This window comes from Triticum urartu, chromosome 7 (genome assembly GCF_003073215.2).
Source record: "Triticum urartu cultivar G1812 chromosome 7, Tu2.1, whole genome shotgun sequence".
In the NCBI taxonomy this organism is placed as follows: domain Eukaryota; kingdom Viridiplantae; phylum Streptophyta; class Magnoliopsida; order Poales; family Poaceae; genus Triticum; species Triticum urartu.
In genome coordinates this window covers 170,822,635-170,850,625 of record NC_053028.1, presented here as the reverse complement: position 1 = coordinate 170,850,625, position 27,991 = coordinate 170,822,635, and the positions used below count along the sequence as shown (strand labels likewise).

General features: G+C 46.2%; 3 protein-coding genes across 3 annotated transcripts; 2 read left to right on the top strand and 1 right to left on the bottom strand.

Annotated features, from left to right (window-relative positions):
- Positions 1–16,040: 16,040 nt before the first annotated feature.
- Positions 16,041–19,933, top strand: LOC125525193 (LRR receptor kinase SERL2-like). The gene is made up of 10 exons (XM_048690204.1): positions 16,041–16,319; positions 16,571–16,703; positions 16,808–16,879; positions 16,969–17,112; positions 17,205–17,276; positions 17,361–17,420; positions 17,542–17,780; positions 17,866–18,207; positions 18,774–19,153; positions 19,334–19,933. The coding sequence occupies exons 1-10, from the start codon at positions 16,205–16,207 to the stop codon at positions 19,652–19,654; spliced, it is 1,878 nt and encodes a 625-aa protein (XP_048546161.1). The 5' UTR covers positions 16,041–16,204; the 3' UTR covers positions 19,655–19,933.
- A 58-nt stretch (positions 19,934–19,991) lies between these two features.
- Positions 19,992–22,159, bottom strand: LOC125525194 (peroxidase 11). The gene is made up of 4 exons (XM_048690205.1): positions 21,694–22,159; positions 21,394–21,585; positions 20,933–21,098; positions 19,992–20,633 (listed from the first exon to the last, which is right to left on the bottom strand). The coding sequence occupies exons 1-4, from the start codon at positions 21,925–21,927 to the stop codon at positions 20,221–20,223; spliced, it is 1,005 nt and encodes a 334-aa protein (XP_048546162.1). The 5' UTR covers positions 21,928–22,159; the 3' UTR covers positions 19,992–20,220.
- A 2,034-nt stretch (positions 22,160–24,193) lies between these two features.
- LOC125524312 (zinc finger protein HD1-like) lies at positions 24,194–27,721 on the top strand. Its single transcript, XM_048689384.1, has 2 exons — positions 24,194–26,232; positions 27,095–27,721. Exons 1-2 carry the CDS (start codon positions 25,420–25,422, stop codon positions 27,437–27,439), a joined length of 1,158 nt encoding a protein of 385 aa, XP_048545341.1. The 5' UTR covers positions 24,194–25,419; the 3' UTR covers positions 27,440–27,721.
- The last annotated feature ends 270 nt before the right edge of the window (positions 27,722–27,991 follow it).

Below are 27,991 nucleotides of genomic sequence, written 5' to 3'. Positions count from 1 at the left end.
GACTGGTTCTCCTGGACCCCACTTAACAGTACGGTGGTTCCTATGACTCAACACAAAAGAAAAAGAACTACGAAAGATCTAAGTCTTCGAGCTCCATAGGCTTCATAACGTGTCTTCTTTTGTCATAGTCTTCAATGTGAATATCTTCATAGACCACCTTTGGCTTCAATGTCTTCATACATTTTTAGGGGTCATCTCTGGTAGTAAAACCGAATCAATGAGGGACTTCTACCTATGTTATCCTGCAATTCTCACAAACACATTAGTCCCTCAACTAGGTTTGTCGTCAATACTCCAAAACCAACTAGGGGTGGCACTAGATGCACTTACAATCTCCCCCTTTTTGGTGATTGATGACAAACTAGTTGAAGTTTTCAATGGGGAATATAGTCTGTGAAATTGTAAAGGATGAGGAATTGTCTTCATAAGTTGCAAGGGCTCCCCCTGAAGATGTGCATATAAGTTAATTTGCTTTTGGAATGCAAATGCACATGGCAGGTTGTACTTGTGGAGATCCACTTCAGCTTATGATGACAATCCACTATGCATGTGAAAGTATATGAAGATAATGACATGCATAATGGAAAATGGACGTCTGCAGAATGAGATAAGTGCGGAATTTATCGTCGCACATGCGGAATTTATCTTCGCATACAGGGTGGCAAACGAGTAGCAGACGACCATCGAGTTTTAGTGTTACAACTCAAAGAACCAAATGAAGCAAAAACGAGAGTTGTAAACACGAAGCAAAATATAGAAAAACATAAAGCACCCGCCCATATGGACCCGCTTGAAGACTATCAACCCATATGCTTCTCCCCCTTTTGTCAGCAAGGAGCAAAAAGGTTTGAAGACATAGAGTGTCTACTCGTTTACAGGAGCAGCAGGGTCGTTGGAGTTGTTTGGCGGTGCAGAAGAGCTTGGAGGTGCTGAAGCAGGTGGCGGCGATGTAGCATCGTCTTCGTCATCAATTATTCTGGCAGTGACTGTGGCAGCAGATGAAGAAAACTCAGAGTCTTCAAGTGATGGTGTGTTTCGCATCACAGCCCTTCTAGGAGGTGTGGTGTCAAACTTGAAGCGCTCAGTGAAGCCATCCTCTTCAAGTTCAGCTTCAGTACACATCATTGAGAGCCCTTTCCATGTACGACGACAGGTTTCATGAGTGACGAAAGCATTCTTGGTGGCAAGATTTCGAAGACGATTAACATCCACCAAGAGGCTTTTCATCTGACGCTTTAGCCAGTCGTGATGCCTATCTTGCTTTTGGTGAAGGGCCACAAGAAGCTCTCGGTCATTGAGGGCACGAGCGCGCTTCTTGGGTCTTTGAGCATTTGTGCTGTCTGTGGCTTCAGTAGATGCTGGGCGTGGTGCACGTGTAGTGCCAGCCAATGGATACACCCTGGATATGGCTTCAACACCTTCAACGTTCTGCGTGAAGCTCTGGTGTTCTGCATTCTGAAGACTTAAAGGTTGCTTGGCAGGCTCAGGATATATAGCTTCAGCAGAGGTATCCACATCTGGCAAGAAGATTCGATGATTTCGGGCTGAGGGCTGATACGAGATCGCAGAGTGCAGTTTGATCAGCCTCATCACCCAAGGAGCATAGAACTTCAAACCAAATAAATCTGAGCCTGACGCTGCAAGTTGGCGTATGAAGAAATCATGTGCGTTGAAGCATTTGCCATGAAGGATATAGAATATGAGAGTCTTCATTGCACCCTCAATCTTGGCATGTGGAGAGTGTCCCTTAATGGGCCAGAGAGTCCGCCGGATGATGTGATATATGGTCCTGGGCAGGTACTCAAGGTCTGCAACGAAGAACTCAGTTGGATAGGGTGCATCATGGGGCAATGGCTTCATCATTGAGAGCATCTGACTCATATTTGGTTCAGGCCTCTGGAATATGCTCTCAATAGCTTCAGCATGTAGTTGACAGCCTTCCTCGAAGAATTCGCCAGGAGTGGGCAGGCCGGTGAGCTCAATGATATCAAATGCATTGGCTTCATGATGGACATTGCCGGTCATCCACTCCAGGACTCAAGTCTCCGGATCTCTGTTGTATCCTTTAATATGGAGGGTGGCATAGAACTGAAGCAGAAGCTCTTCATTCCAGTGCTCTTCATCAGTGACAAACTGCAGCAGACCCACTTTCTTAAAGCAATCCAAAGCTTCCTCTAGACAGGGCAGACCAGCAATGGCTTCAACATCAAGGCGCTTGTGCGGGAAGATGCGACCTTGGTTGTATAGGATGCATGAATAGTAGCTGCGCTGAGGATAGCTCCAGAACCTATCTGATGAAATCCTTTCCCTTGAATAGGGGTTCTTGGAGCTGTTGAAGAACGTATTGTCTGCCTTGAAGCAATTGATGTCAAAGGAGCCAGGTGCTGATGCAGGACCTGGGAACCTTGGCAGCCTTGGGACTGGCTTCTGAACATGAGGCCTGTGCTCAACATGGTAATCAAATTGAGGACCTGCAGCAGACTCAGGAACAGAAGTGTCTGGATCAGTAGCTTCGTTGTCTGCTGAAGCTTTTGGTGGGGAGGGCTCCACATTGGCTTCAGTGTGTGTTGTGGCAGCCTCAACATTTTCAGCCTCCGCTTGACTAGCTGGAGGGTCAGTCACAAGCACGTTCTCCTGGAGAACTGCTTCTTGGTGTAGCGGGGGAGTGGGATCTTGTGGTACTTCTTCATTTTCTTTGGCTGATGCAGCCGGAATGTCTTCAGCATAGACTTGAGGCCTTGGACCTTTGCGAAGCCTGCGGAACGCAGATGACGCTTGTGGGGTTGGAGTGGGCTGGGCCTCAAAGTCTTCTTCCTCTTGAGGACGTTCCACCCATGACGCATCTTGTGCAATTGGCGTCAGAGGACGACCAATGCTGATGAGCTCGCTTTGTTCATACTGAGGAAGGGCTGCATCATCTTGTACATTGTCCTGATGACCAATGTCTTCAGCAGCAATGGGGTCGGCTGCTGGTATGTCTTCAGCTTCAGGAGCCTCTATGTAAGCAGGCTCATGAACTGTCAGTTGTCGTTCTGTGTTGGGTCGAACCATAGAGATAGGTTCAACAATTAAGGGCTCTGTGGGAGCAGCCCGAGATTTCTTGATCTTTCTCTTCTTCTTGCTGGGGGCAGTAGGAGAGGCTTCAGAGCTTTTCCTTTTCCTGGATTCAGCCTCAGCAGTTCTTGTCTTCTTGAGCTCAGAAGCTGTTGACCGGCTCTTTGGCTTCGAGCCAGTCGTTGCAGCTGGGAAGACAATTGAAACTGCTTCTTGCCTTGATGCCTTTGGTTCAGCCATAGCAGGCTTCTTCTTCTTCTTCGCGGCCATCTTGGGGTCGATGCCAGGACGCCCAAGTGCCTTGCGCTTCTCAGCCTCATTGTAGGCTTGTACACATCTTTCAGCCAGAGACTTCATCCGCTCACGTGAGCCCTGAGCTTCTGCACACTTTTTCAGAAAATTTTCCTTGAGCTCATGCAACATGGTCTTGAAGCTCTTCACTTCTTGCACGCTGAGCCTGGCCATATGCTTCTTGAACTGAGCCTTTTCATGATCAATTTTCTGCTTCAGTTCAACTATGCTCTGGGCAATAGCAAGCTCTGAAGCAATAGCGCCTTGGAATGCGACGCTGAGGCCAACGGGCAGCTGCAGATCTTCGAAGCTGATGTCTGGTGAGGCAAACCATTCGTTGATGAAATTGTGAATGATGGCGACATCAAAGAGAGGCAAATTGTTGAAGATTTCAGCTTCTTCTTTGCTCCTGATGAGCTGCTCTAGAGCGTCATCTCCAAGATCTTCATCACTTGACAGATCTATGGCTTCGCTGCGCAGGATGGCATCAGCTGTGAGCTCTTTGCCGGTGTGTGGCTGAGGCACTTTGGCCTTCTGGGGCTTGGAGACGTGGGATACGTCTTCAGGCTGCACACTGTCTTCAGGAGGTGCAGTTGCCAATGGCTTCGCCCTTGAGATTTTTGAGGAAGGGGCCGGCTTTGAAGCTTTCGGCTTCTTTGATTGCTTTGGCTTTGGTACAGCAGGAGCTTCATCAGACTCAGAGTCAGCTGGAGGGTCATTCACGGCAGTCCCTTGGACTAAGATGTGGGTGATGAGGCCTTCAAGGTTGGCAAATGGACCGATGATATTGGGTTCTGCGTCGCGTGTGCCATCTGCCCTTGGTGCGGAGGGACCAGGGTTGAAGTCTAACCCAAATTTCTTCTTGTTCTGCTTCGCTGATTGTTGGGCAAACTAGAAGTTGCGCTTGAACAGATTGTCGTCACGACACTAGAGTAGTGACGACGGATGTGCATCATCAGGCTGTGGTCCTCAGACCATGCATGGGTAGAAGCCTTGAGCGATGGCTTCATCTCTGGTTCTAGGTACGAGATTCTTGTAAAGGACGTCCCCCCATGGTCTCTTGATGGCACTTTTCTCAGCATACTCCTGGGTGACGAAGCGGTATTTGAACCATTGTTCTGCCCAATAGCGTCGAATCCATTGGATTCGGGTCTTGCGCTGCCCATAACTCTCTTCTGGATCTGTTTTATACATTTCTGCCAGGTCTTCAGGCAGATCTTTGGAAGTTCCTTCGCGTCGCTGTCTGCCCCCTTTCCTTGCTACTGCTTCTGAAGCCATAAACTTTAACTTGAAAGGCTTCAAAACTTTCAAAGGCTTTCTTTTGCTGGACCAATAGGAACTGGCTTCAGGAGAGTTTATGTGTTGCTGTAGGAATTCTGCAAATGAATGCAGACTATGAGAACCGAAGGATTCTCCCACGGACATGTACCTGTGACAGCATTAAGGTGCGAGGGAAGGGGAAGAGGTCATATGCATTCTCAGAAGGTTTTGAAGATTAATCAGTTTAGAAGACATTGACCTCATCGTGCGAAGACATTCACTCATAGATAAGAAGTTGGTTCCAGATTTGTACGAACCCACAGATCAGTACAAGTGAGGAATCTAACTACTTCATGAAGCACAAGTGAATATACTAGGCATGTTATGAGATGCAGATTGAAGGATCTAACTCGTGTGAAGATAAACTTCTTATGGTAGAAAGTGACAGAACCATGAGATCAAGGGGGCTGTAAAAAGAAGTTTTATTTACCACACTTGGAACTGCTAGACGGAAGTGAGAGATGATGCCGAGCAGTTCAGTCCTCCGTGCCCTAACTTGGCGACGGAAGACACCTATGGCGACGGCGGAGAGAACGATGTCCGCGGTCGGCGTGAGGACGGCGTCGGAGAGGTTGCGGCAGCGAAGCGCTTCGTCGCCGGCGTCGTCGAGTGCTAGCGGTGGCGCTAGGGTTCTTGCGAGGGTGGAAGAAGGAGATAATGACCGTGGTAAGTGTGAATTTATAGGCTCAGGGGCGGCACTGTGCTATTACACAGGTGCCCCTGGCGATTCGCATATGAGGAACGCGTGGCCAGTTTGCGGAAGTTTTGGGTCTGTTCCACGTCCCACGCACGCCTGGATTGTCGGGCGGTCGTTCCTGCTTCTCCGGATTTTATGTGGAGGAATGGGCATTTAAAGCGGACTTTATGGTTGTCTCTATATCTTCAGCTGACAAGGACGCAGTGAAGACATTCGACAGTTTCAATAGAATGCATATGACTTGGAGAGATAGAGTTTGAGATAGAAAGCATAGAGAGATTAGGGTCCGATCACATTCACTTAGTTCAAAAGATTCAACCAAGAAGACATAGCTATAAGTGAATGTTGTAGAGGACAGAACACTAGCATATATATATATATATCTGTAGTCAACATAGTGAAGATAATCATGAAAATATGTTGAGTTCGAAGCCAAATCAAATGTGAAGACATTGCAAGGTAACGCCATGAGTGAAACACTTCAAAACAGAACATTTGGTGGTGGCGTTACCCACCGTATAGGAAGCATTAGACCCAGACACGGCGCACAATTATCGTGGCGCTCTGAAGTCAAATTCCACATTAATGTATTCACACTTAGAATGTATGTCTTCATTGATTTGAAGATATACTTCACTTCATTTGTTGCACATCTAAGTCATCAATATGCATAAGTGTTAGGATGTGTGCCTGATCACAGGACATTTGAGGATTCCAGGATATTTAGCTCACACCGTAACTTGCAAAACCTCTTCTCATCCAAGGGCTTGGTGAAGATATCTGCCAATTGCTCTTCAGTGTTGACGTGTATGATATCAATGTCTTCCTTCACAACATGATCTCTGAGAAAGTGATGACGAATTTCAATGTGCTTTGTCTTCGAGTGCTGAACTGGGTTGTTGGCAATCTTGATGGCGCTTTCGTTGTCGCAGTAAAGTGGGACTTGCTTCAGATGAATACCATAGTCCTTGAGTGTTTGCTTCATCCACAGAAGCTGAGCGCAGCAAGATCCAGCAGCAATGTATTCAAATTCAGCAGTGGAGAGAGATACACAGTTCTGCTTCTTTAAAGACCAACATACAAGTGATCGTCCCAGAAAGTGACATGTGCCTGATGTAGACTTGCGATCAACTTTGTCACCAGCATAATCAGCATCCGAAAATCCAACCAAGTCAAACTCTGAGCCCTTTGGATACCATAATCCTAGAGTTGGGGTGTGAGCCAAATATCGAAGAATTCGCTTCACAGCTAAGTGATGCGACTCCTTTGGTGCCGCTTGAAATCGAGCACACATGCAAACACTAAGCATAATATCTGGCCTAGATGCACATAAATAAAGCAAAGAACCAATCATGGAGCGGTATACCTTTTGATCGAACTCTTTACCATTGTCGTTAGGACCTAGATGATGTTTGGCTGGCATTGGTGTTGTGAAGCCTTTGCAGTCTTGCATACCGAACTTCTTCAGGCAATCTTTGAGATACTTCTCTTGAGATATGAAGATGCCATTGCGTTGTTGTCGTATTTGAAGACCAAGGAAGAACTTCAGCTCCCCCATCATGGACATCTGATATTGCTCTTGCATCATATATCCAAATTCTTCACTGTACTTCTGATTGGTGCAGCCGAAGATAATGTCATCCACATATATTTGGCACACAAACAGTTCACCATCATATGTCTTCGTGAAAAGAGTGGGATCCAAGGAACCAGGTATGAATCCTTTGCTCTTCAGGAAGTATTTGAGTGTGTCATACCAGGCCCTAGGGGCTTGTTTGAGGCCATACAGTGCCTTGTTGAGCTTGTATACCATGTCAGGATTTTTTGGATTTTCAAAGCCAGGAGGTTGTGCAACATACACTTCTTCTTCAATCTTGCCATTGAGAAAGGCACTTTTCACATCCATTTGATATAGAAGTATGTTATGATGATTTGCATAGGCCAGCAGAATGCGTATGGCTTCAAGCCTAGCCACGGGAGCAAATGTTTCATCGAAGTCAATGCCCTCCACTTGAGTATATCCTTGAGCAACGAGACGAGCTTTGTTTCTGACAACTTGACCATGCTCATCTTGCTTGTTGCGGTATATCCATTTGGTGCCTATTATGTTGTGCTTCCGTGGATCAGGACGCTTGACCAGTTCCCATACATTATTCAGTTCAAACTGTTGAAGCTCTTCTTGCACAGCTTGAATCCATTCAGGTTTCATGAAGGCTTCTTCAACTTTCTTGGGTTCTGATATTGATACGAATGCAAAGTGCCCACAGAAATTTGTTAGCTGAGTTGCCCTTGAACGAGTGAGTGGACCAGGTGCATTGATGCTGTCAATTATTCTGTCAATTTGCACTTCATTGGCAACACGAGGATGTACAGGGCGAAGACTTTGCTCTTGCTGATCTGTGTTGTTGTTGGGAGGAACGTCTTCAGGCTGAGCATTGTCTTCATGTTGATCAGGTGCTGAGATGATAAGTTCTTCTTCAGGATGAGCTTCAGAAGGTATAATCTCTCCAGTTCCCATAAGCTTGATTGATTCACTAGCTGGAACTTCATCTAGCATATTTGGCAGTTGCTCTCTTTGTGAACCATTTGTCTCATCGAACCGCACATCCACTGTTTCAACCACTTTGTAATGAAAGAGATTGAAGACTCTGTAGGAGTGCGAATCCTTTCCATATCCAAGCATAAAGCCCTCATGTGCTTTTGGTGCAAACTTTGAGGTGTGGTGTGGGTCCTTGATCCAGCACCTTGCGCCAAATACTCTGAAGTAACTGACATTTGGCTTTTTGCCAGTTAGGAGTTCATAAGATGTCTTGTTCAGAAGCTTGTGAAGATAAACACGATTGATTGTATGGCATGCAGTGTCAATGGCTTCAGTCCAGAATTTTCTTGGAGTCTTGTATTCATCTAGCATTGTTCTGGCCATCTCAATGAGTGTTCTGTTCTTGCGTTCGACGACGCCATTCTGCTGTGGCGTGTACGGAGCTGAGAATTCATGTGTGATGCCCAAGGTATTAAGATATGTATCAAGGCCGGTGTTCTTGAATTCAGTGCCATTGTCACTTCTGATGTGCTTTATCTTGGCGCCAAAGTTGTTCATAGCTCGATTGGCGAAGCGTCTGAAGACATCCTGCACTTCAGTCTTGTAAAGGATTATGTGCACCCAAGTATATCTAGAGTAATCATCAACAATGACAAAGCCATAGAGGCAAGCAGTAGTAGTAAAAGTTGAGTAGTGAGTGGGACCGAAAAGATCCATGTGGAGCAGTTCGAAGGGTTGTGTGGTAGTCATGATTGTCTTCGAAGAATGTTTTGCCCTCGTCATCTTCCCTGCTTCACAGGCACCGCATAAGTGATCTTTCTTGAACTTGACGCCCTCGATGCCTATGACATGCTTCTTCTTCACAAGGGTGTGGAGGTTCCTCATGCCAGCATGCCCAAGCCTCCGATGCCAAAGCCAGCATTCTAAAGCTTTTGCAAGAAGACATACTGCAAGTTGTGGCCCTGCTGAGAAATCTACCACATACAAATCATCTTTCCGATACCCTTCAAACACTAGAGACTTGTCAGATTCCATTAGTACAAGGCAACGATTTTTTCCAAATATTACGATCATGTTCAAATCGCAAAGCATTGAGACAGACATTAAGTTGAAGCCAAGGGATTCAACAAGCATGACTTTATCCATGTGTTGATCCTTTGAGATTGCAACTCTACCTAGACCCAATACCATACTTTTACTAGTGTCAGCAAATGTGATGTGGCTCTTGTCGGATGGACGTAAGGTTGAGTCCATAAGAAGGCTTCTTTTGCCAGTCATGTGATTTGTACACCCACTGTCAATAATCCATTCTGAAGACTTTGAAGTCGCTGGTGTCGTACCCTTGGCACCGCGTGCCATGAAGCAGTAGGTAGGAGTGGAGTCGTTCTTATCATTTCCATCGGTGTCGGTGATGCAGTCATTGTCTTCAGTGTTGAAGATGGACTTGGCGACGTATGCTGTAGCCAGACTCGCAATGCCAGAATCAGACTCCTCCTCAGACTCCACCTCTGCCTCCTCAGAAGCAGACTCCTCCTCTGAATCCATTTCCTTGCCAACAAACGCACGTGCCTTGCCAGATAAGCTCTTCTTGTGTGATGAAGACTTTGAGGAAGACTTGGAAGAAGACTTTGAGTATTTCTTCTTCTTCTTGTCGTCAGAATCATATTCCTTGCTCTTCTTCTTCCTTCTGTTCTCATTGTCCTACTGTGGACACTCAGAGATGAAGTGTCTAGTTTTCTTGCACTTGTGACATGTTTTCTTCTTGTAGTCATGAGCAGAAGCTTCATCATTCCTTGAGCTTGATCGTGAAGATTTTCTGAAGCCTTTCTTCTTAGTGAATTTTTGGAACTTCTTCACTAGCATTGCAAGTTCTCTTCCAATGTCTTCAGGATCATCAGAACTGCTGTCAGATTCTTCTTCAGATGAGGAAACAACTTTTGCCTTCAAGGCACGAGTTCGCCCATAGTTTGGACCATAGATATCTCTTTTCTCAGAAAGCTGAAACTCATGTGTGTTGAGCCTCTCAAGTATGTCAGATGGATCGAGTGTCTTGAAATCAGGACGTTCTTGAATCATCAGGGCTAGGATGTCAAACAAACTATCAAGTGATCTCAGCAGCGTCTTGACGATTTCATGTTTGGTGATCTCAGTGGCGCCGAGGGCTTGAAGCTCATTTGTGATGTCAGTGAGTCGGTCAAATGTGTGCTGGACATTCTCATTGTCATTTCGCTTGAAGCAGTTGAAGAGGTTGCGAAGAACACTGATTCTTTGATCTCTCTGGGTTGAGACGCCTTCATTGACCTTGGAGAGCCAGTCCCAGACCAGCTTGGATGTCTTCAAGGCACTCACACGGCCATACTGTCCTTTTGTCAGATGACCACAGATGATATTTTTGGCAGTAGAGTCCAGTTGAGTGAACTTCTTGACATCAGCAGCAGTGACACCTTCTCCAGCCTTGGGAACGCCGTTCTCGACGACATACCATAGGTCGACGTCAATGGCTTCAAGATGCATGCGCATCTTATTCTTCCAATAGGGATATTCAGTTCCATCGAAGACGGGGCACGCAGCGGAGACTTTGATTATCCCTGCAGTCGACATAGCTAAAACTCCAGGTGGTTAAACCGAATCACACAGAACAAGGGAGCACCTTACTCTGATACCAATTGAAAGTGGGTTATATCGACTAGAGGGGGGGTGAATAGGCGATTTTTATGAAAGTCTTCAAAACATGGGAGTTATGAAGACAAACAGCAAAGATTATGCCTATTACTATGCAGCGGAAGTTAGATTACACTAGGCCCGCCATGGTCAAGTATTCAATAGAGTGAAAGCACAATGACAAACAGCTGTAGTGTAATAAGGATCAGGTAGGAAGAAGTTATGAAGCCAAACAGATCATACATTCACGTTGTGAAGACAAAAGATAGAGCAAGCATGCAATGGCTTCACAATGAGTAACAGTAAGAAAAAGGAAGTGAAGATGAAACCAGTGACTCGTTGAAGACAATGATGTGTTGGACCAGTTCCAGTTGCTGTGACAACTGTACGTCTGGTTGGAGCGGCTAGGTATTTAAACCTTAGGGCACACAGTCCCGGACACCCAGTCCTGAACACGCAGCTTAGGACACCAAGTCCTCACCGTATTCTCCTTGAGCTAAGGTCACATAGTCCTCGCCCAATCACTCTGGTAAGTCTTCAAGGTAGACTTCCAAACCTTCACAGACTTCGTTCACTGGCAATACACAATGTCTCTTGGATGCTCTGAACGCGACGCCTAACCATCTAGAGGATTCACAGTCCTCAAGTGTAATAAGTCTTCAGATCACACAGACAAGAAGACTTAAGTGATGCCCAATTTACTCCTCGCTAGGAATTTTCTCTCAAAGGCTTCGAGGTGGGTTGGTCTCAAACGACAAAAGTCGTGCACTGAAATCTGAGCAGCCAACCGTTTATGGTTGTAGGGGGTGGGCTATTTATAGCCACTTGGCAACCCGACCTGATTTGTCCGAAATGACCCTGGGTCACTAAGGAACTGACACGTGTCTCAACGGTCAGATTTCAAACTCTCATGGCAACTTTACTTGGGCTACAAGCAAAGCTGACTTGTCCGGCTCTGGACAAGATTCGCTCTCATTGTCTTCACTCGAAGACATAGGTTTTTGGTTTAGGCATCACTTCAGTCATTCTGACTGGTTCTCCTGGACCCCACTTAACAGTACGGTGGTTCCTATGACTCAACACAAAAGAAAAAGAACTACGAAAGATCTAAGTCTTCGAGCTCCATAGGCTTCATAACGTGTCTTATTTTGTCATAGTCTTCAATGTGAATATCTTCATAGACCACCTTTGGCTTCAATGTCTTCATACATTTTTAGGGGTCATCTCTGGTAGTAAAACCGAATCAATGAGGGACTTCTACCTGTGTTATCCTGCAATTCTCACAAACACATTAGTCCCTCAACTAGGTTTGTCGTCAATACTCCAAAACCAACTAGGGGTGGCACTAGATGCACTTACACCGAGACACATCTCCGGTCAATAACCAATAGCAGAACCTGGATGCTCATATTGCCTCCTACATATTCTACGAAGATCTTTATCGGTCAAATCACATAACAACATACATCATTCCCTTTATCATCGGTATGTTACTTTCCCAAGATTCAATCGTCGGTATCATCATACCTAGTTCAATGCCATTACCCGGCAAGTCTCTTTACTTGTTCTGTAATGCATCATTAGGTAACTAACTCATTAGTCACATTGCTTGCAAGGCTTATAGTGATGTGCATTACCGAGAGGGCCCAGAGATACCTCTCGATACACGGAGTGACAAATCCTAATCTCGATCTATGCCAACTCAACAAACACCATCAGAGACACCTGTAGAGCATCTTTATAATCACCCAATTACGTTGTGATGTTTGATAGCACACAAAGTGTTCCTACGGTATTCGGGAGTTGCATAATATCATAGTCAGAGGAACATGTATAAGTCATGAAGAAAGCAATAGCAATAAAACTAAATGATCATTATGTAAGCTAACGGATGGGTCTTGTCCATCACATCATTCTATTATGATGTGATCCCGTTCATCAAATGACAACACATGTCTATGGTCAGGAAACTTAACCATCTTTGATTAACGAGCTAGTCAAGTAGAGGCATACTAGGGACACTTTGTTTTGTCTATGTATTCACACATGTATCAAGTTTCCGGTTAATACAATTCTAGCATGAATAATAGGCATTTATCATGATATAAGGAAATATAAATAATCACTTTATTATTGCCTCTATGGCATATTTCCTTTAGCGAGTAGCTTATTATCCGCTGCCTCATCATCGAAGTCGGGCAGCAGCCGCCTTTCGGGAACGATTTGGCGGCCGCACCTCGGGCCTTGAGGTCTGCTTGGGCCGCACGGATTTTTCTCCATTTGTCGTTTAGCGCGTTTTCGTGGGTGTACAACTCTTGCTACTTCTTCTTCATGCTTCGCACCGTTGCGATTAGCTTTCGTTGGAACCGTGCCTGTTCGGATGGGCTTATGGGTAACACAAAGTCTTCGGGTCCGAGGCCAAATTCACCCTCGGATTCGGGGAGGTAGTCCCTATCCGACCCGTCTTTGTAGGTACCTTTGTCTTCGGGATCATCCTCCATCGGCGTCCCTACGGACCCGTCCTGTTGGGCGGGTGAGGCTTGATCTTCCTCGCCTGGGTTCTTGGCAGCATCGGGGGCCTCACCGTTATCGGCGGTGCTCGTGGGGTTGGTCGCACTTCTGCTTTTGTTACTGCCCTTCATCCACCTTTTGGGGCGACAACGCTTAGGGTTCTCCTTAGGTTTCTCCTGAGATTTATCTTTCTGAGTGTCGACCACGTAGACGTCTTAGGTAGACGTTACTCCCAATTCCCTGTACGGGCTACGACCGCGGATGGATTTTTTCCGGAGTCATCGCGGACATCTTCGTCCATGTCAGTGGCTTCGTCGGAGCCGTAGTAGAGTGCATCGGTCATATCTTCGACCGTGGCGACTAAGTGGGCAGTGGGCGGGATGAAAATTTCCCGATCGTCGGCTTTACATCCGATCTAATCATAAACAGCGGACGAGATCGCCAAGTTTTGGATTGGATCCAACACCTCATTTATTTGCGAGAGCTTCTTGGTGTCGAGGACCTGACTATAAGTCGGGCTGATCTGAAATGGTTTGTTTTGGCTGCTTGACGTGGGCCGGTCATCTCGATCGCTCCGGGCCGACCCTAGGTCAGCGGGCGGAGAAGCTGCCTCAGAGACCGTTGCCGGGTTCGAAGACGAGTTCGGTTCTGGGCCTTCATCCGAGGAGGCAAGGCTTAGATCGGGCGTGGTGGCCACCGGATTTATCTTCGGGGTTGGCTCTATTGGGAGGTCGGATTCGAAGATCAAATCAGAAACCTGTTCTGGAGTTCCTGCGCCGGAGGGATCTTTAAGCCGATCTGAGATCTGTCCCGACAGGACTAGATCACCTTGGCTTCCGTGGTGTACTCCAGCCTTCCAAACATAACGACCTTGTTTGGGGAGAAGTTCTCGACGTGGCGCAAGCGGCCGGTCGGATCAGCTTGCAAGACTATGCTGCCAAAGGTGAAGAGCTGGCAGGGGACGAAGATGTCGCCACAACCAATGCTTTCATTAGTCTGCAAGCGAGCCATCGATCTTTGGTGATCCAACAACGAGCTCTCAATGAAAGCACCAATGTCAGTGTCAAAACCAGCAGACCTCAGGTAGGGGGGCCCGAGCTGTGAGATCGGATCGATTGGTAACAAGAGACAAGGGACACGATGCTTTTACCCAGATTCGGGCCCTCTCAAAGGAGGTAAAATCCTACGTCCTACTCTTGCTTATATTATGGGTATATCAAAGTGCAGAGTTGATCTACCTCGAGATCGTAAGTTGTGGATTAAACCCTAGGGGTGATGGTGATGAATGAATGAATGAACGCCCCCCCTCTACAGACTAAACCCTCTGGCTTATATAGGCACCAGGATTTCATGGGTTACACATGGTCGGTTGTCATCTAGGGGTTACATTCCGAATCTAATAGACGTACTTGGAGTACATGTCAAATCCTCGGTCATGTACGATATGCTCACGCCACATATTGGAGGGCTCCGGAGTCCTTATTAACGGGTCGTTAGTCTGACCCATGGACTAGGCCGGCTAGGCCGGGACCCCTAGTCCAGGACACGTCAAACGACACATGACCCTTTTGTCTCTCCGAACCAGAGGACTGCAAGCATTTGTTTGTGCATTGCCACTTCACTTTGCAGGTTTGGATGCGTTTTAAGTCATGGACATGGGTTGATTTCCAGGTGTCAGATGATTGCTTCAGCACTACGGAGGATTGATGGCTGCAGGCTTGGGTGTGATCCCAAAACTGATAAGGCGGAACTTTGACACGATTGTATTGCACTGGAGAGACTGGAAGGAGAGAAACGCGATGATATTTGACAATGTGGGCAGCTCTGCCGACAGGGTGTTAACCTGATCAAAGAAGACATCGACATGTGGAGGGCTGTATTTGCGAGCTGCCTGTTCAGGACTACTTTCTGCCTTGGGGTTTCAGTTCTAGTTCACCCAGACTATTTCCATGGTGTACTCTTTCTCCCAATCAAATAAGGTTCGGCCAACGGCCCTTCGAGTATAGTTTGGATGTCGCCGATAAACCTGGAGGGAGGTAAACATGAGACTGTGGCTTTGTTTCACCAGTTTTCAGAAATAAAAACGAGACCAATGCTCCTTCAGTAAAAAAAAAACATTAGCAATTCAAGAGGCAAGCAAAATGTTGTTGGCTTGTTGCCGCTCTCCCGCTAGAATCGCCTGAGGTGACAGAGAGTTTCAGTTCGAATCAAATTACATAAGTTCAATATTTTTAACCATCATACACATTATGTATTTTCTGGCATACTTTGGGCCTTGGGTTAGGCCCAGGCTAGACTTTGCGATGACCAATATGAAAAATGCCATGCCCGGACCCAAACCCGAGGCCCGGAAAACATTCCATGCGTTCATGTCTGTAACAAAACTTGTCTAAAAAACAAAAGTTTGTCTAAAAAAAATGTCTGGAACTAATCTGGATCCAAGCTCCCAGTGATTGCATGCCTAGTTCGTTCAAGTCTGAGAGCACGCTTGTAATTTCTTCGTTGCGTGGGGTCAATCATTTTTCTGAGGTGGGTTTAGCTCTCAGAAGACAATCAATCAAGAAAAGAAACGACGAGCCAGCGAGCAATGGGCAAAAATCCCGGACGCTGTCTGTCACGCGAGCTTTTTACCCCTCCCGTAAAAGTAAAAACGAACCAGGGTGAGGGCCCGCCCGCCTCTCATTCTCTCCCCCCATTGTTTATCATTCCGGTTCCCTATAGCGCGCAGGGGGGCCTCAGGTCAGGTTGCAGTCACGTCTGCTCCCCCAGTCCCACACCTCCACCCCTTTTGTGCTTTCCGCCCGCTCGCTGCCACAGCGCAAGCATCTTCTTTTGTGTCATCTGTCTCTCTCTCTCACACACCACGTGGGCCCTCGCCCAGGCGGTGGCCCCGCCCCTGCCACTTTGGCTTTGGCGGTGTGGGGTGGCGAACGGGCGAGGCCAAGGCTGCAGCCTCCGTGCTTTTCTCGGCCTCTCACGCCTGCTCTCGCTGCCACATACGGGCGAGGCCAAGGTTGCACTCCACGCAGCCAGCGCCCCGGCAGCAGCCGCACACAGCCTCTTCCCCCCTGAACCACCACCCCGCCCTCCCTTGTCACGCCCCTGCCCCTGCCTCCCTCCCTTCCCCGGCAATGGAGGCGCCTCCTTCCCCGCGGCGGCTGCTGGCGGTGGTGCTGGCGGCGGTGGCGCTGCTCGTATCCTCCCCTTGCAGCGCGCTCCTCTCCGCCAAGGGCGTCAACATTGAAGGTTCGTGTCTCCCTCTTCCCGTCCTGGAATCGTTCTAGGGGGTGTCCCTCTGTCTTTCTTCTCCGCCCGCCCCCTTCTCTACTCTGTTATTCCCACCGAATCCATGGCTCTGTCTTCCTCTGATGCCGTTTCTTCAGTCAAGCCGAGAGTAGTCTCTGCAACGATGGCCGTCCGTCTCTGCCCTGTCTGTTTCTTGGATTATTATTATTATCGGTTTTGCGCAAGTTTCTGAAACATCTGCCTGCCTGCAGTGCAAGCGCTGATTGGGATCAAGAACCAGCTCAAGGACCCCCACGGCGTGCTCAAGAACTGGGACCAGTACTCCGTCGACCCCTGCAGCTTCACCATGATCACCTGCTCGTCCGACAACTTCGTCACCGGCCTGTAAGCGAATCACCCCCTTTCCTGTTTCACTTCACCTGCACCTAATCATATTCTCTGCATGTTTTTACTTCTCATCACGCTGTTGTTCTTCGAATCATCCACAGGGAGGCTCCAAGCCAGAATCTCTCAGGCCTGCTCGCCCCAAGCATAGGAAACCTGACCAGCCTGGAGACTATGTGAGTGTGCTCTTCTCACTGCCACTTATTTGTTCAGACTTCCATTTTCCATTTGCGATGGAGATATCTTACCGTTCTCTTGGCTGCAGTCTTCTGCAGAACAACATCATAACCGGGCCAATCCCAGCCGAGATTGGCAACCTGGCAAGTCTCAAGACACTTGACCTCTCTGGCAACAATTTCTATGGTGAAATCCCACCATCCGTGGGCCACCTTGAGAGCCTCCAGTACCTGTGAGCTCTACTTCTCGTCATGAAATACCCTACCTCTTGCATTATTATTGTTCCTTGAGATGTTAACCCGAGGCCTGTTGTAATCTGACCAGGAGGCTCAACAACAACACCCTGTCCGGTCCATTCCCTACAGCGTCGACTAATCTGTCGCACCTTGTTTTCCTGTCAGTAATTTCCCTACTGTCACGTGCTCTTACCCATGATTTCTTGGTTTGGGATGTTCTCACTGTGCACCTTGTGTCCTGCAGAGATTTGTCATACAATAACCTGAGTGGCCCGATACCAGGATCTTTGGCAAGAACATACAAGTAAGGCTGCAGCTCAGATTGTGTTCATCCTTGTTTGAATAAGCTTAATTTTTGTCATGGAAGTATGAACCTGTATCAAGTTTAAGCTGTAAGCTTTGTTCTGTTATTGGTTCTCTTGCAGCATAGTTGGAAATCCTCTCATATGCGCTGCAAATACGGAGAAAGATTGTTACGGGACTGCGCCGATGCCAATGACCTACAATCTTTCACAAGGCACTCCGCCGACGAAAGCTAAAAGCCACAAGTTTGCAGTTGCATTTGGTGCTGTAACTGGTTGCATGAGCTTCCTCTTTCTTGCTGCCGGATTCTTGTTCTGGTGGAGACAGCGTCGGAACAGGCAGATACTTTTCGATGACGAAGGTAAGTGAAACTTCAAGAATTCCATGCAGTACTTTGTGCATCGATTTGGAACCTGATAATTGATGAAGCACTGCTATTGATGCAGATCAACACATGGATAACGTTAGCCTTGGAAATGTCAGGAGGTTCCAGTTCAGGGAGCTGCAGGTTGCAACAGAAAAATTCAGCAGCAAGAACATACTCGGAAAAGGCGGCTTCGGACACGTTTACAGGGGGCAGCTTCCCGATGGGACTCTTGTGGCTGTCAAACGACTCAAGGATGGTAATGCTGCGGGTGGTGAGTCACAGTTCAAGACTGAAGTTGAAATGATCAGCTTGGCAGTGCACCGGAACCTCCTTAGGATTCTGGGGTTCTGTATGACTGCCACAGAGAGGTTACTAGTTTATCCATACATGTCAAATGGAAGCGTCGCTTCGCGCCTGAAAGGTCAGCACCTCAAAATCCCAGCAAGATTATCTGCCTTTCCTTGACATCCCTTGCTTAACTAGGCTAGATAGAACTAGCTCATTTTGGCGTAGTCAAGAAAAGCAAATTGCTTTGTTGGGTGTGTGTCAGTTGGAGGCTGCAGCAATGTTGTCTTACCTTGCCTGAGTGGGAGTTCTTACTTTGGCTAGCCTCCTCCCCGTTTTGGTTGTGGTTATTAGTGATCTAGCCAAGCAAAGTAAACCTTTGTCATGTTACCAAGTGACCTGCCTTGCCTAACAAGGCTAGGAGAATCTTAGCCTGAGAACCAAACGTAAGTAGGAGAACTGTTTGCCCAATTATAGACCCACTTGTTGTGCAGCATATGTTCGTTCTAGAATTTTCAGATGTCATGCCTAAAAAGAACGATGCAGAATTGAAAGTTGCAATCCGACAAGCCGAACGTGAAAAAGACATAGAATTGGATTCTTCCCTTCATTTATTTTTGTTTCTTTGCACAAAGACTTATCACAGAGCATATGATTCCTATCAAAGGAAATCTCCCCTTTATACCGGTCTAATTATTCCAGGAAAGCCACCTTTGGACTGGATCACTAGGAAGAGGATAGCCCTTGGAGCAGCAAGAGGTCTACTTTACCTTCATGAGCAGTGTGACCCAAAGATCATCCACAGAGACGTCAAGGCAGCCAACGTGTTGCTGGACGATTGCTGTGAGGCCATCGTTGGTGATTTCGGGCTTGCAAAGCTCCTTGATCACCAGGATTCGCACGTCACCACTGCAGTGCGGGGCACCGTTGGGCATATCGCGCCTGAGTACCTCTCCACTGGGCAGTCATCCGAGAAAACAGACGTCTTCGGGTTTGGCATCCTGCTGCTGGAGCTGATCACCGGCCAGACAGCGCTGGAGTTCGGAAAGGCATCAAATCAGAAGGGAGCCATGCTGGATTGGGTAATGAAGCCTCTGCAATTTACTTGATAAAACTGCTGCAAAAAATACTTGAGAAAAACTAATAAAGTTCATGGAACCACCTGAAATGAAAAGCACTTTTGTCGAAACTGTTCATAACTGCAAATGCCCTGCCATCGATGATGCTTAAGTTAGCTCATGACGTAATTGCTTGATGATCAGGTGAAGAAGATGCACCAGGAGAAGAAACTTGATGTACTGGTTGACAAGGGTCTGCGGAGCAGCTACGACCGGATCGAGCTCGAGGAGATGGTGCAGGTGGCGCTCCTTTGCACACAGTACCTCCCAGGCCACCGACCGAGGATGTCGGAGGTGGTTCGCATGCTGGAAGGCGACGGGCTTGCGGAACGGTGGCAAGCGTCGCAGCGAGCCGACTCACACAAGTTCACCGTGCCTGAGTTCACCTTCAGCCGCTGCTACTCCGACCTGACCGACGACTCGTCATTGCTGGTGCAGGCCGTCGAGCTCTCCGGGCCAAGATGACATGGTCACCAAGTGACCACAGAACACCAAGCAGCAGCCCTTGTACAGCATGATAATCCTATGTAGATTTGGAAATAATCCAATACTGAAGTAAAGTATAAATAGTGATGTATGTATCTTAGATGAAGTGTACACAGGAGAGTGCCCCAACTCCCTGGAATGGTATTGAACTATTAATATTACAGATTTCTAGCTGAAACAATAAGACTAGTTGTAACTTGTAACAAGGGGCTTCTCTTGAAGTTGTAAAGTTTTGATTTGCCCAGTTTGTATTTTCTCTTTGGCAGTCTTTTTTTTTTCTGCTTTTCTTGCTGCATTTTCAGATTGAAACAGGTGCTAAAATCTGATCAGAATCCATTGCTGATGTGTACATAATATCAGGTTGTGCAAAACCCTCAAAATACATGATGTGTATATTCTCTATTACTCCATACAGCCAAAATATTTCAGTGTAGCGCGACGACGATAATACCTATACCAGTAGAGTATATGCTATGAAAAACGTTCTTATTTGCAGACAATCATCAACCATCAAAGGAGAAGGCGCAAACGAAGGTTCCACCAGCTTATGTGTTCACGAATCTGCAGGTCTTCCTGACCTCACCACCTGCAGGGTTGGTGATATTGCCCATCTTGACCATGGAGTCCGAGAACTGCTTGAAGAACAGCTCCGGGTCAGCCCAGTACTTGTTGACCGTGTCGGCCGTCGAGTACCCGGCGATGCTGGACCACATCTCCTGGTCGGAGTTGAGGAGGCCCTCGCCCTTGATGAGCGACTCAAAATAGGCGTTGTCGAAGGTCGAGGAAGTGTGGCTGTCCATGGCGCTGATGTTGTCGTCGCCACCATCCATGGGGCAGACCTCCTTGAGCTTGCTGAGGTAGGTCGCAGACGCAGGGTTGTACTTGGATGTCATCTCGAAGTCGCCGTATATCCTGTCCCGGAAGTTCGCGCACCGTGCGAATCCAATCGTGTGGGATCCTTCAATGCAAATGTCATATCTCTAGTAAGCAGTGTTCAACATAAGATGATAACAGGAGTGCACCCCCCTCAAACATATCAGAATTCAGAAGGTTCAGGTACAAAGTTGCATCTCCATATTGGTATTTTTATTACAAGACAAGGAAGTATCTGTAGATCCTACTTTAAAATTACCAGATTGTTCATGTATTTTACATTGCTTACAGCGCTTGATTGTCTGGTTCTGTTAATATTAAGTTATGAACTGAACTAGTGTTTTTAATCATAAACTATAGCTGTCAAAAGAAAGAAGATCATACCGACAAGGGCCACCATGTCAGTGGCATCAAGGCCCTTCTCCCAGAACTTGGAAATAAGGGTGACAAGGCCCTGCTCAGCGGTAGGGATGTCCTTGTTTGCTAGGTCAAGACTTGCCTCCTTGGAGTCCAATCTTCCTACTGGAACATCCCAGTAAGGCCCACCCACCTGAAACAATTTTTCCCCCTTGTCAGAAAGATATGGAGTTTGTAGTCTTTTGTTTTCAAGAAATGTATCTGTCATGCTCTTTGTTTGCATACTACTCTACTCAAAAGATATGGAATTGTAGCTAAACAGCATCCAAATGGCACAGCAGGTTATAATGAAATATACGTGTGGATTTCTGATGGTATACTAACTTATTCCTCAAAAGGCAAGCCTGCTATGAAATTGGTGCAAGCAAAAGTAACTAAGCCACTACACAAGAATCAATACTCTGAACATTGGGTTTGGTTTATTTTACCAAGACAACTGCGTCCCTGGCTGCAATGGCAAGCAAGTCAGCACAGGAAACTGTTCCAGGACACTCAGCCTCCAGCTTTGCCTTGATTTTGTCAACCACCTCAAATCCTTTCAGCGAGTTCACATTCTGGTCTGCTTGCTTCTCTCCGATCATGGTCGCGGTGTCGTCAAGCAGCACCGATCCATCACAGCCCTGCAACAAACAAACATTCAGATGTTCAGAGCAAACTCAATAATACCACTCCACAGTATAAGCATTCAGGTTAGCGTCTGTGGCCAAAAGAGTGTTTGGGCAGCCAACCTGCACGAAACAGTCGTGGAAATGGAGGCGAAGCATCAAAGCGGCATTGCGTGGTTCGTCGCGCACCGCACACTCCATCTCTGCCCGGACCACATGCTCCGCATTCGGGCATGTCTTGGAGTAGTGCTTCAGGCTCAGATTTGAAGGGTCCTGTGCCATCAGCAATGGCAAGGCCAGGAGAAAACAGGCCACGGAGAGAGCAAACGCCCTGAAGCACAACGCAGCTGTAGCCATCCTGAAACTAGTTTTAGCTGTTCCTATGCTTGGATGGTTCGGGTTCAGATGTTTTTGTGGCAAGTTTCTTGTTCTGCATGGGCTTTATAGCAAAGTAAGACAGGCCTACGTGGTGTATGAAGAGAAACTGGTCAACAGGGAGATGAGCTAACTCTGTTGTGGTTGGTGGAGTAAGCAAGCAGAAAGTATCTCTAGTTCTGTGCTGTAGCACACTAATGGGTCAAAGGCTCTCTCTCTCTCTCTCTCTCTCTCTCTCTCTCTCTCTCTCTCTCTCTCTCTCTCTCTCTCTCTCTGTAGCGGTGTTTGGTGGCTTTGGGTTCACCAATATTGGAAAATCACAAGAGCTGCTCAGGTGCATATATAAAACTATAATATGACATGCCTGCTGTTCCCTTGTTTTAAATCATTTGGATGCTTCCACTGCTATGTTAGGTAAAAGGAACTCAGATCTACAGGTGTTGAATGCCAACTAACAAAATATGCTAGTATTTAATTATTCATATTTGACTTAAGTAGCTGAAAAACCTCATGTTCCTTTGTTAGATCACCTTCCCATGAACACAAGCAGTTGATTTGGAACGTGCTAACTCAGATGCATCCATCACACTGCTGGCAGCAACAGGGACATTTCGTCCTTTCGAACAGATAGAAACCAATTATTCTGGGAAGATATCTATCTATACCAGTGAGGAAAACAAAAACGGGGGCAGCAGCACGCGAAAAGCGATGCGCGGGGACCAGAGGAGAGACTTAAAATAGTACGGTCCTGTGCACTACAATTTGGAATATCTGGAAAGAAAAGGGACATGAGGATCTTACAAATCCAGACAGCTACAGTACAACAAGTGTCTTGCCAAAGCCAATGAAAGGAAAATACCTGTGTAGCTTTTGCCTCTGAATGCTTCTTAACCCCCTGTCTGCTTAATGCCTAAACCAGCCTTTAACAGTCAGTTCTGCAGGTAAACCGTAACTCCTACCTTTAACTGATCAGCAGAGTTCCTGCTTTTTTTCTTCACAAAACTTGGAAGGAAGCCAAAAAATTGGTGTGCCTGACCGAGTCCTAAACCAATGAGATTTTCTTTATGCTTTAGCATTTTTCTCTCGAACATGCCTGGGAGCAGGTCATTTTCATAAGAAGAAAGCACAAGGGACCAAATTTTGGCGAGGCCAGGAAAAGAAAAGAAAGCACGAAGGTATAAGACGGTATACAACCAGGTGTGGAGACAACCCATTCTTCGGAACGTGAAGGCATGGGACTCGCCTTGCCCAGCCTCTAGCCAAGAATGACAAAGAAGCGACGCACAGGGCCTCGAAGGCCTCTTCACGACAGCTGCTGGACACCTCTCTAACACGACCATGACACAAGAGCTGCCCCAGTCAAAGTACCCCCAACATTGCTTTAGTTGTCACCATCTTCTAAATATCTTGTGTCATGGAGCCCATTCTTCAGTTGTTTTGGCAACTCATGAGTCACCACCTACATGAAACTTCTGTATATATACGCACTCATGAAACAGAATAAATATGGATATGAGCAGAAAAATATCTATCTTTATGCTTTTAGCTGCACATACCTGATCGAACTACTGGTGGGAATGAGATTCTTTTCCCCAACATTATCGTCTTATTGTTTTGAATCATACATACCAAGGGGTAATTTGTTTAACGTGGTGCAAGGTTATCTAACCAAGTAACATAAGCTCCTTCAAACCAGTAGCCATGTTGCAGACTTACATGCAAATTTATCTTTTGTTCCAAAATCTTGTGTGAAGACTTGTTCAATCATTGAAAGTATCTAATTCACAGAAGAATTTATCTGATGCAACTTCATGCACAGTTCGTCGACTATATGTGATACACCTCTATCCATAAAAATAAAGGAAAAATACACAAATGAAGTATGTACATAAAGAATATATCTTGTTTAATCTCTAAAGTTTGACACACTACTTAACTCAACCAACAAACAAGCAAACTTATTCGCAAAAAAAAACCCAGCAAACTCAATACATCAATCAAGAAAGTATCTCCTTTTTTACACTATAAAAGAAGGTATCTATGGCTGTTTTGCACTGAGCACTAGCAGTGCTCAAATAACCAAGCTACTCTTTCAAATACTCCCTCCGTCCGGAAATACTTGTCATCAGAATGAATAAAAGGGGATGTATCTAGACGTATATTAGTTCTAGATACATCCCTTTTTATCCATTTTGATGGCAAGTATTTTCGGACGGAGGGAGTACTATATAAGAACTCGTGAAAATAAGAACATTAATGTGTGTTTTTTTCTACAAAGCATAGTAACAAATGCATAGTAATTCATGGTCTGACAGGGCTAGTACCAAAGGCATAACTCAGAAAGGTTAGAGACTAGACCACAGATGGATTTGCCTTGAAAAGAAAAACAACAGATTCTAAATAGAACGCGTGAGAAGCAATGGGAATTTCTTGCTGGTTAGCAAATCCTCATAGCTGATAAGCAAGACGCACCGTCAAATTGACTTCTCCACTACACATCATATTAGATATTTTCAGATGAATAGGACGGCAAAGAAACTATCTAGTGACATGGCGGGTGCTTTTGAGCTTTTCTCAATATCTCAACTTGCTACCTCACACTTGAGGTTCCAAAAGGCGGAACGGCTAAGGGAGAGCGCCAATGAATGGCAGAAAACCTCATGCTTTGGAATCTAACAGAAGACAGCTCCCCTTTCTCTTTTGCTAAAGGGTGCAACTGCTCATAAAGAGAGATGCAGCATCTTCCCTCTGTCTCCTTTATACCATAATGGCTTCTAGTTCCCTCTAGTTTCTACCTTTAGGTTTAGTCCAATCCAGGCAAAGACAATTTCATCATTCAGGGCCAATCAGTCGTGTGATATATATGAGAGTTCTCTTGATCGGTGGAATGCACCTCCGGGTTTGCATCAGCGGCTATTCAAATTAGCTGGCATCTGAGTCCAAATGTAAAAAGTGAACACACGGATCATCCTGACAAAAAATGGGAAAGTAATTGTAAAAGATTTAAGTCTTCTACTTGCAAACATGCAAATTTCTTTCACCAGATAGATTTGATATCACACTCAAGCAGATTTAGCTGAGCAACACTAGAGCTAACTCGCAGCCATGCCGAGGTGCATTAAATGTTTATCTGAAAACGACTCTGCATCGGAAGACCGACATTGGCACAGGATAGTGAAGCAGCAACGTCCAAAGCTAACCACAAACCAGGCACACTATAATCCTCGCCCCCAAGAATGACGCCAAGTGTCACCCCACTGACACCCTACTATTAGTATACTCTGGACTGGACGTCCTACATTCCTGACATTCCTCCATACTCACATAGGCAGTGCATGAACACATACGAAAGAGCCATGAGAGGTAGAGGAGCAGAAGAAGACATATACACAGAATATGTAGGGAAACAGTAGCTACTACCTTCACTAATACCCCTTGCATGGTCTTTGTGGTGCTCACAAGGCCACCTTGTTCATGAATTGTGTTTCCAACGGCACCGTTTATGAGGAGGCGGTTGGACGAGAAGGGAGCTGGGCCAGGCTGTGCGACGGATGTTGCGCGGTGCCAAGCGTGGTGTACTGCCGCGCCGACTCCGCGTACCTCTGTGCATCTTGTGATGCACAGATCCACGCCGCAAACCGTGTGGCCTCGCGCCATGAGCGTGTGCTCCTCTCCGAGGCCTACAAGCATGCACCAGTGGTGCTGGAATGTCATGCAGATGCTGCAGCGTTGTGCGCCGCCTATGAAGCACAGGTACACTACACAAACCTGCTTGCCACGATGCACCAGCGCGTGCCCGTGGTGTCACACCCGGTCGCAGCCATTCCAGCTGCTTCTTTATTTGCCGAGGCAGCAGCCACCGCTCCTGTCCTCGGCAGCAAGGAAGAGGACGCCTCTTGGCTGCTGCCCAGCAAAGATTCTGATAACCATAATCACAGTGGCAACCACAGCAGCAGCAGCAGCAGCAGCAGCAGCAGATACTTTGGTGAAGTGGATCAGTACTTTGACCTTGTCGGGTACAATTCTTACTATGATAGCCACATGAACAACCAAGAGCAGTATGTGATGCAAGAACAACAACATCTGCAGCAGATGCAAAAGGAGTACGCGGAGCAGCAGATGCAAAAGGAGTACGTGGAGAAGGAAGGGAGCGAGTGCATAGTACCTTCGCAGTCTGCAATTGTGAGCAGGCCACATCAGAGTGGTTATGCACCACTTGTAGGGGCAGAGCAGGCTGCCTCCGTGACTGCTGGGGTTAGTGCTTACACAGATTCCGTCAACAACAGCGTGAGTTCTTCTATTACTTATTTATTATGGCATTACAACTTACATGTCATGCTATAATTTCCTCAAACTAGAGTTCATGCATACTTCATATGAAATAAAATGATAAGATCAGCCAGAGTACTTTTTTTTGGTGCAAGTGAAAGTGTGAAACGTCGGTATTTAGTGTTTCCTCACTTTTTTGGCTCTTTCTTCAACTTTTTCTACTTCTAGGTAGAGAACTTCAGCTGATTATTTCCAAAATGGAACTGCTGACATAGCCACTTCAAAGAAAAGTACACAACCCATGCCTAGGCAGATTAATGGATTAGTTTGTGTACTTTTACACATAGAACACCCAACTCAGCTCAGTAATTAAAAAGTCAATCCATATGTAAACTCTGAAATTCTCTGCCAACTAGAGAAGTACACAATTCATCTCTAGGAAAGTACACTAATTAAAATGGAACTGCTGTCATAGACACTCCAAAGAAAGTCTAGGCATATTAATTGATTATTAGTCCGTGTACTTTCTAAACATAGAATATTCAAGTTTTCTCAGTAACTAAAAGGTCACTCCATACACACACTCTCAAATTCTCTGTCAACTAGAAACTACGCTCTCTGTTTACCAACTTTTCTATACACACCAATGACTACATGAAAGAATATGATATATCATTAGATATTTCATAACCAGCAAGTCTAGTGTAGGTTTTATCCGTAAGCAGCGTTTACATGGTTTTATTGTGTAAACAGGGAAAAAGTAATACAAGGTTATGTACGTTGGACTAAATTAAACTCATCTACATATCAATGAAGGATCTCAACTGCTATGTCAATATGATTGCACATTTTAAGTGACCATTTTTCGATTCCATCTCAGATATCTTTCTCAATGGAGGCGGGTATAGTACCGGACAATACGGTCCAGTCCAGCATCCTGAGACCAGCTGGAGCCATCGGTCTCTTCTCAAGTCCTTCACTTCAGACACCAATTCACTTCAGCTCCAAGGAGAGAGAGGCCAGGGTCCTCAGGTACAAGGAGAAGAAGAAGAGCAGAAAGTTTGAGAAGACCACACGTTATGCAACAAGGAAGGCGTATGCCGAAGCACGGCCAAGGATCAAGGGGCGCTTCGCCAAAAGATCAGATGCAGACATGGAAGTGGACCAGACGTTCTCAACTGCAGCCCTATCTGACAGTAGCTACAGTACAGTCCCATGGTTCTGATGAGGCATCGTATTAGCATATGGACTTACCAGAGTGATAAGGTACAGTACGAGTATTTCAAGCAGATCGATGCTCTGAATAATGGTTGGATATGTGCAACTTAATCATAAGGTACCTTAGCATCTACATTTTGGTTTATAGTTTCAGATAGCACGTATGTGATGTTAGATACTTGCTCAGTCACTTCAGTTACAAGTGAACAAAGAGCGGTATTTAACTATTTAAAGATGTAATGTAACGGCACATAGATAACTATGGGGCGTGTTGGATTTTTTTTTTTCCTTTTGACAAGAAGCAGCTACCAGCTGATTTCATTGATGAAGGGACGGTAATGTTACAAAGCAAATTTAGAGCAAGAAAAAAGGACAATGCTGAAAATGGTGGGGGGACCCGAAGACACAGCCGGACACCAAAGAACAAGAAGCCTAGCTAATCATGGTGGCTTGAATAGGTCTTCCAGCTAAGATTGAACGGAACCGTGACTCACTCAACTCAAGGCTTGTTTTTGCTAACCCCCATCAACCAAACGAGGTTCTCAGCTTGTTTCTGCTA

Coding starts and splice junctions, on each gene's coding strand:
- LOC125524312 (XM_048689384.1), top strand. CDS start 25,420: ATGAATTGTGTTTCCAACGGCACCGTTTATGAGGAGGCGGTTGGACGA. Junction 26,233..27,094: donor CAGATTCCGTCAACAACAGC/GTGAGTTCTTCT, acceptor ATTCCATCTCAG/ATATCTTTCTCAATGGAGGC.
- LOC125525194 (XM_048690205.1), bottom strand. CDS start 21,927: ATGGCTACAGCTGCGTTGTGCTTCAGGGCGTTTGCTCTCTCCGTGGCC. Junction 21,099..21,393: donor CCAGGGACGCAGTTGTCTTG/GTAAAATAAACC, acceptor AAATTGTTTCAG/GTGGGTGGGCCTTACTGGGA. Junction 20,634..20,932: donor TGACATGGTGGCCCTTGTCG/GTATGATCTTCT, acceptor TTTGCATTGAAG/GATCCCACACGATTGGATTC.
- LOC125525193 (XM_048690204.1), top strand. CDS start 16,205: ATGGAGGCGCCTCCTTCCCCGCGGCGGCTGCTGGCGGTGGTGCTGGCG. Junction 16,704..16,807: donor GACAACTTCGTCACCGGCCT/GTAAGCGAATCA, acceptor AATCATCCACAG/GGAGGCTCCAAGCCAGAATC. Junction 17,113..17,204: donor CTTGAGAGCCTCCAGTACCT/GTGAGCTCTACT, acceptor TAATCTGACCAG/GAGGCTCAACAACAACACCC.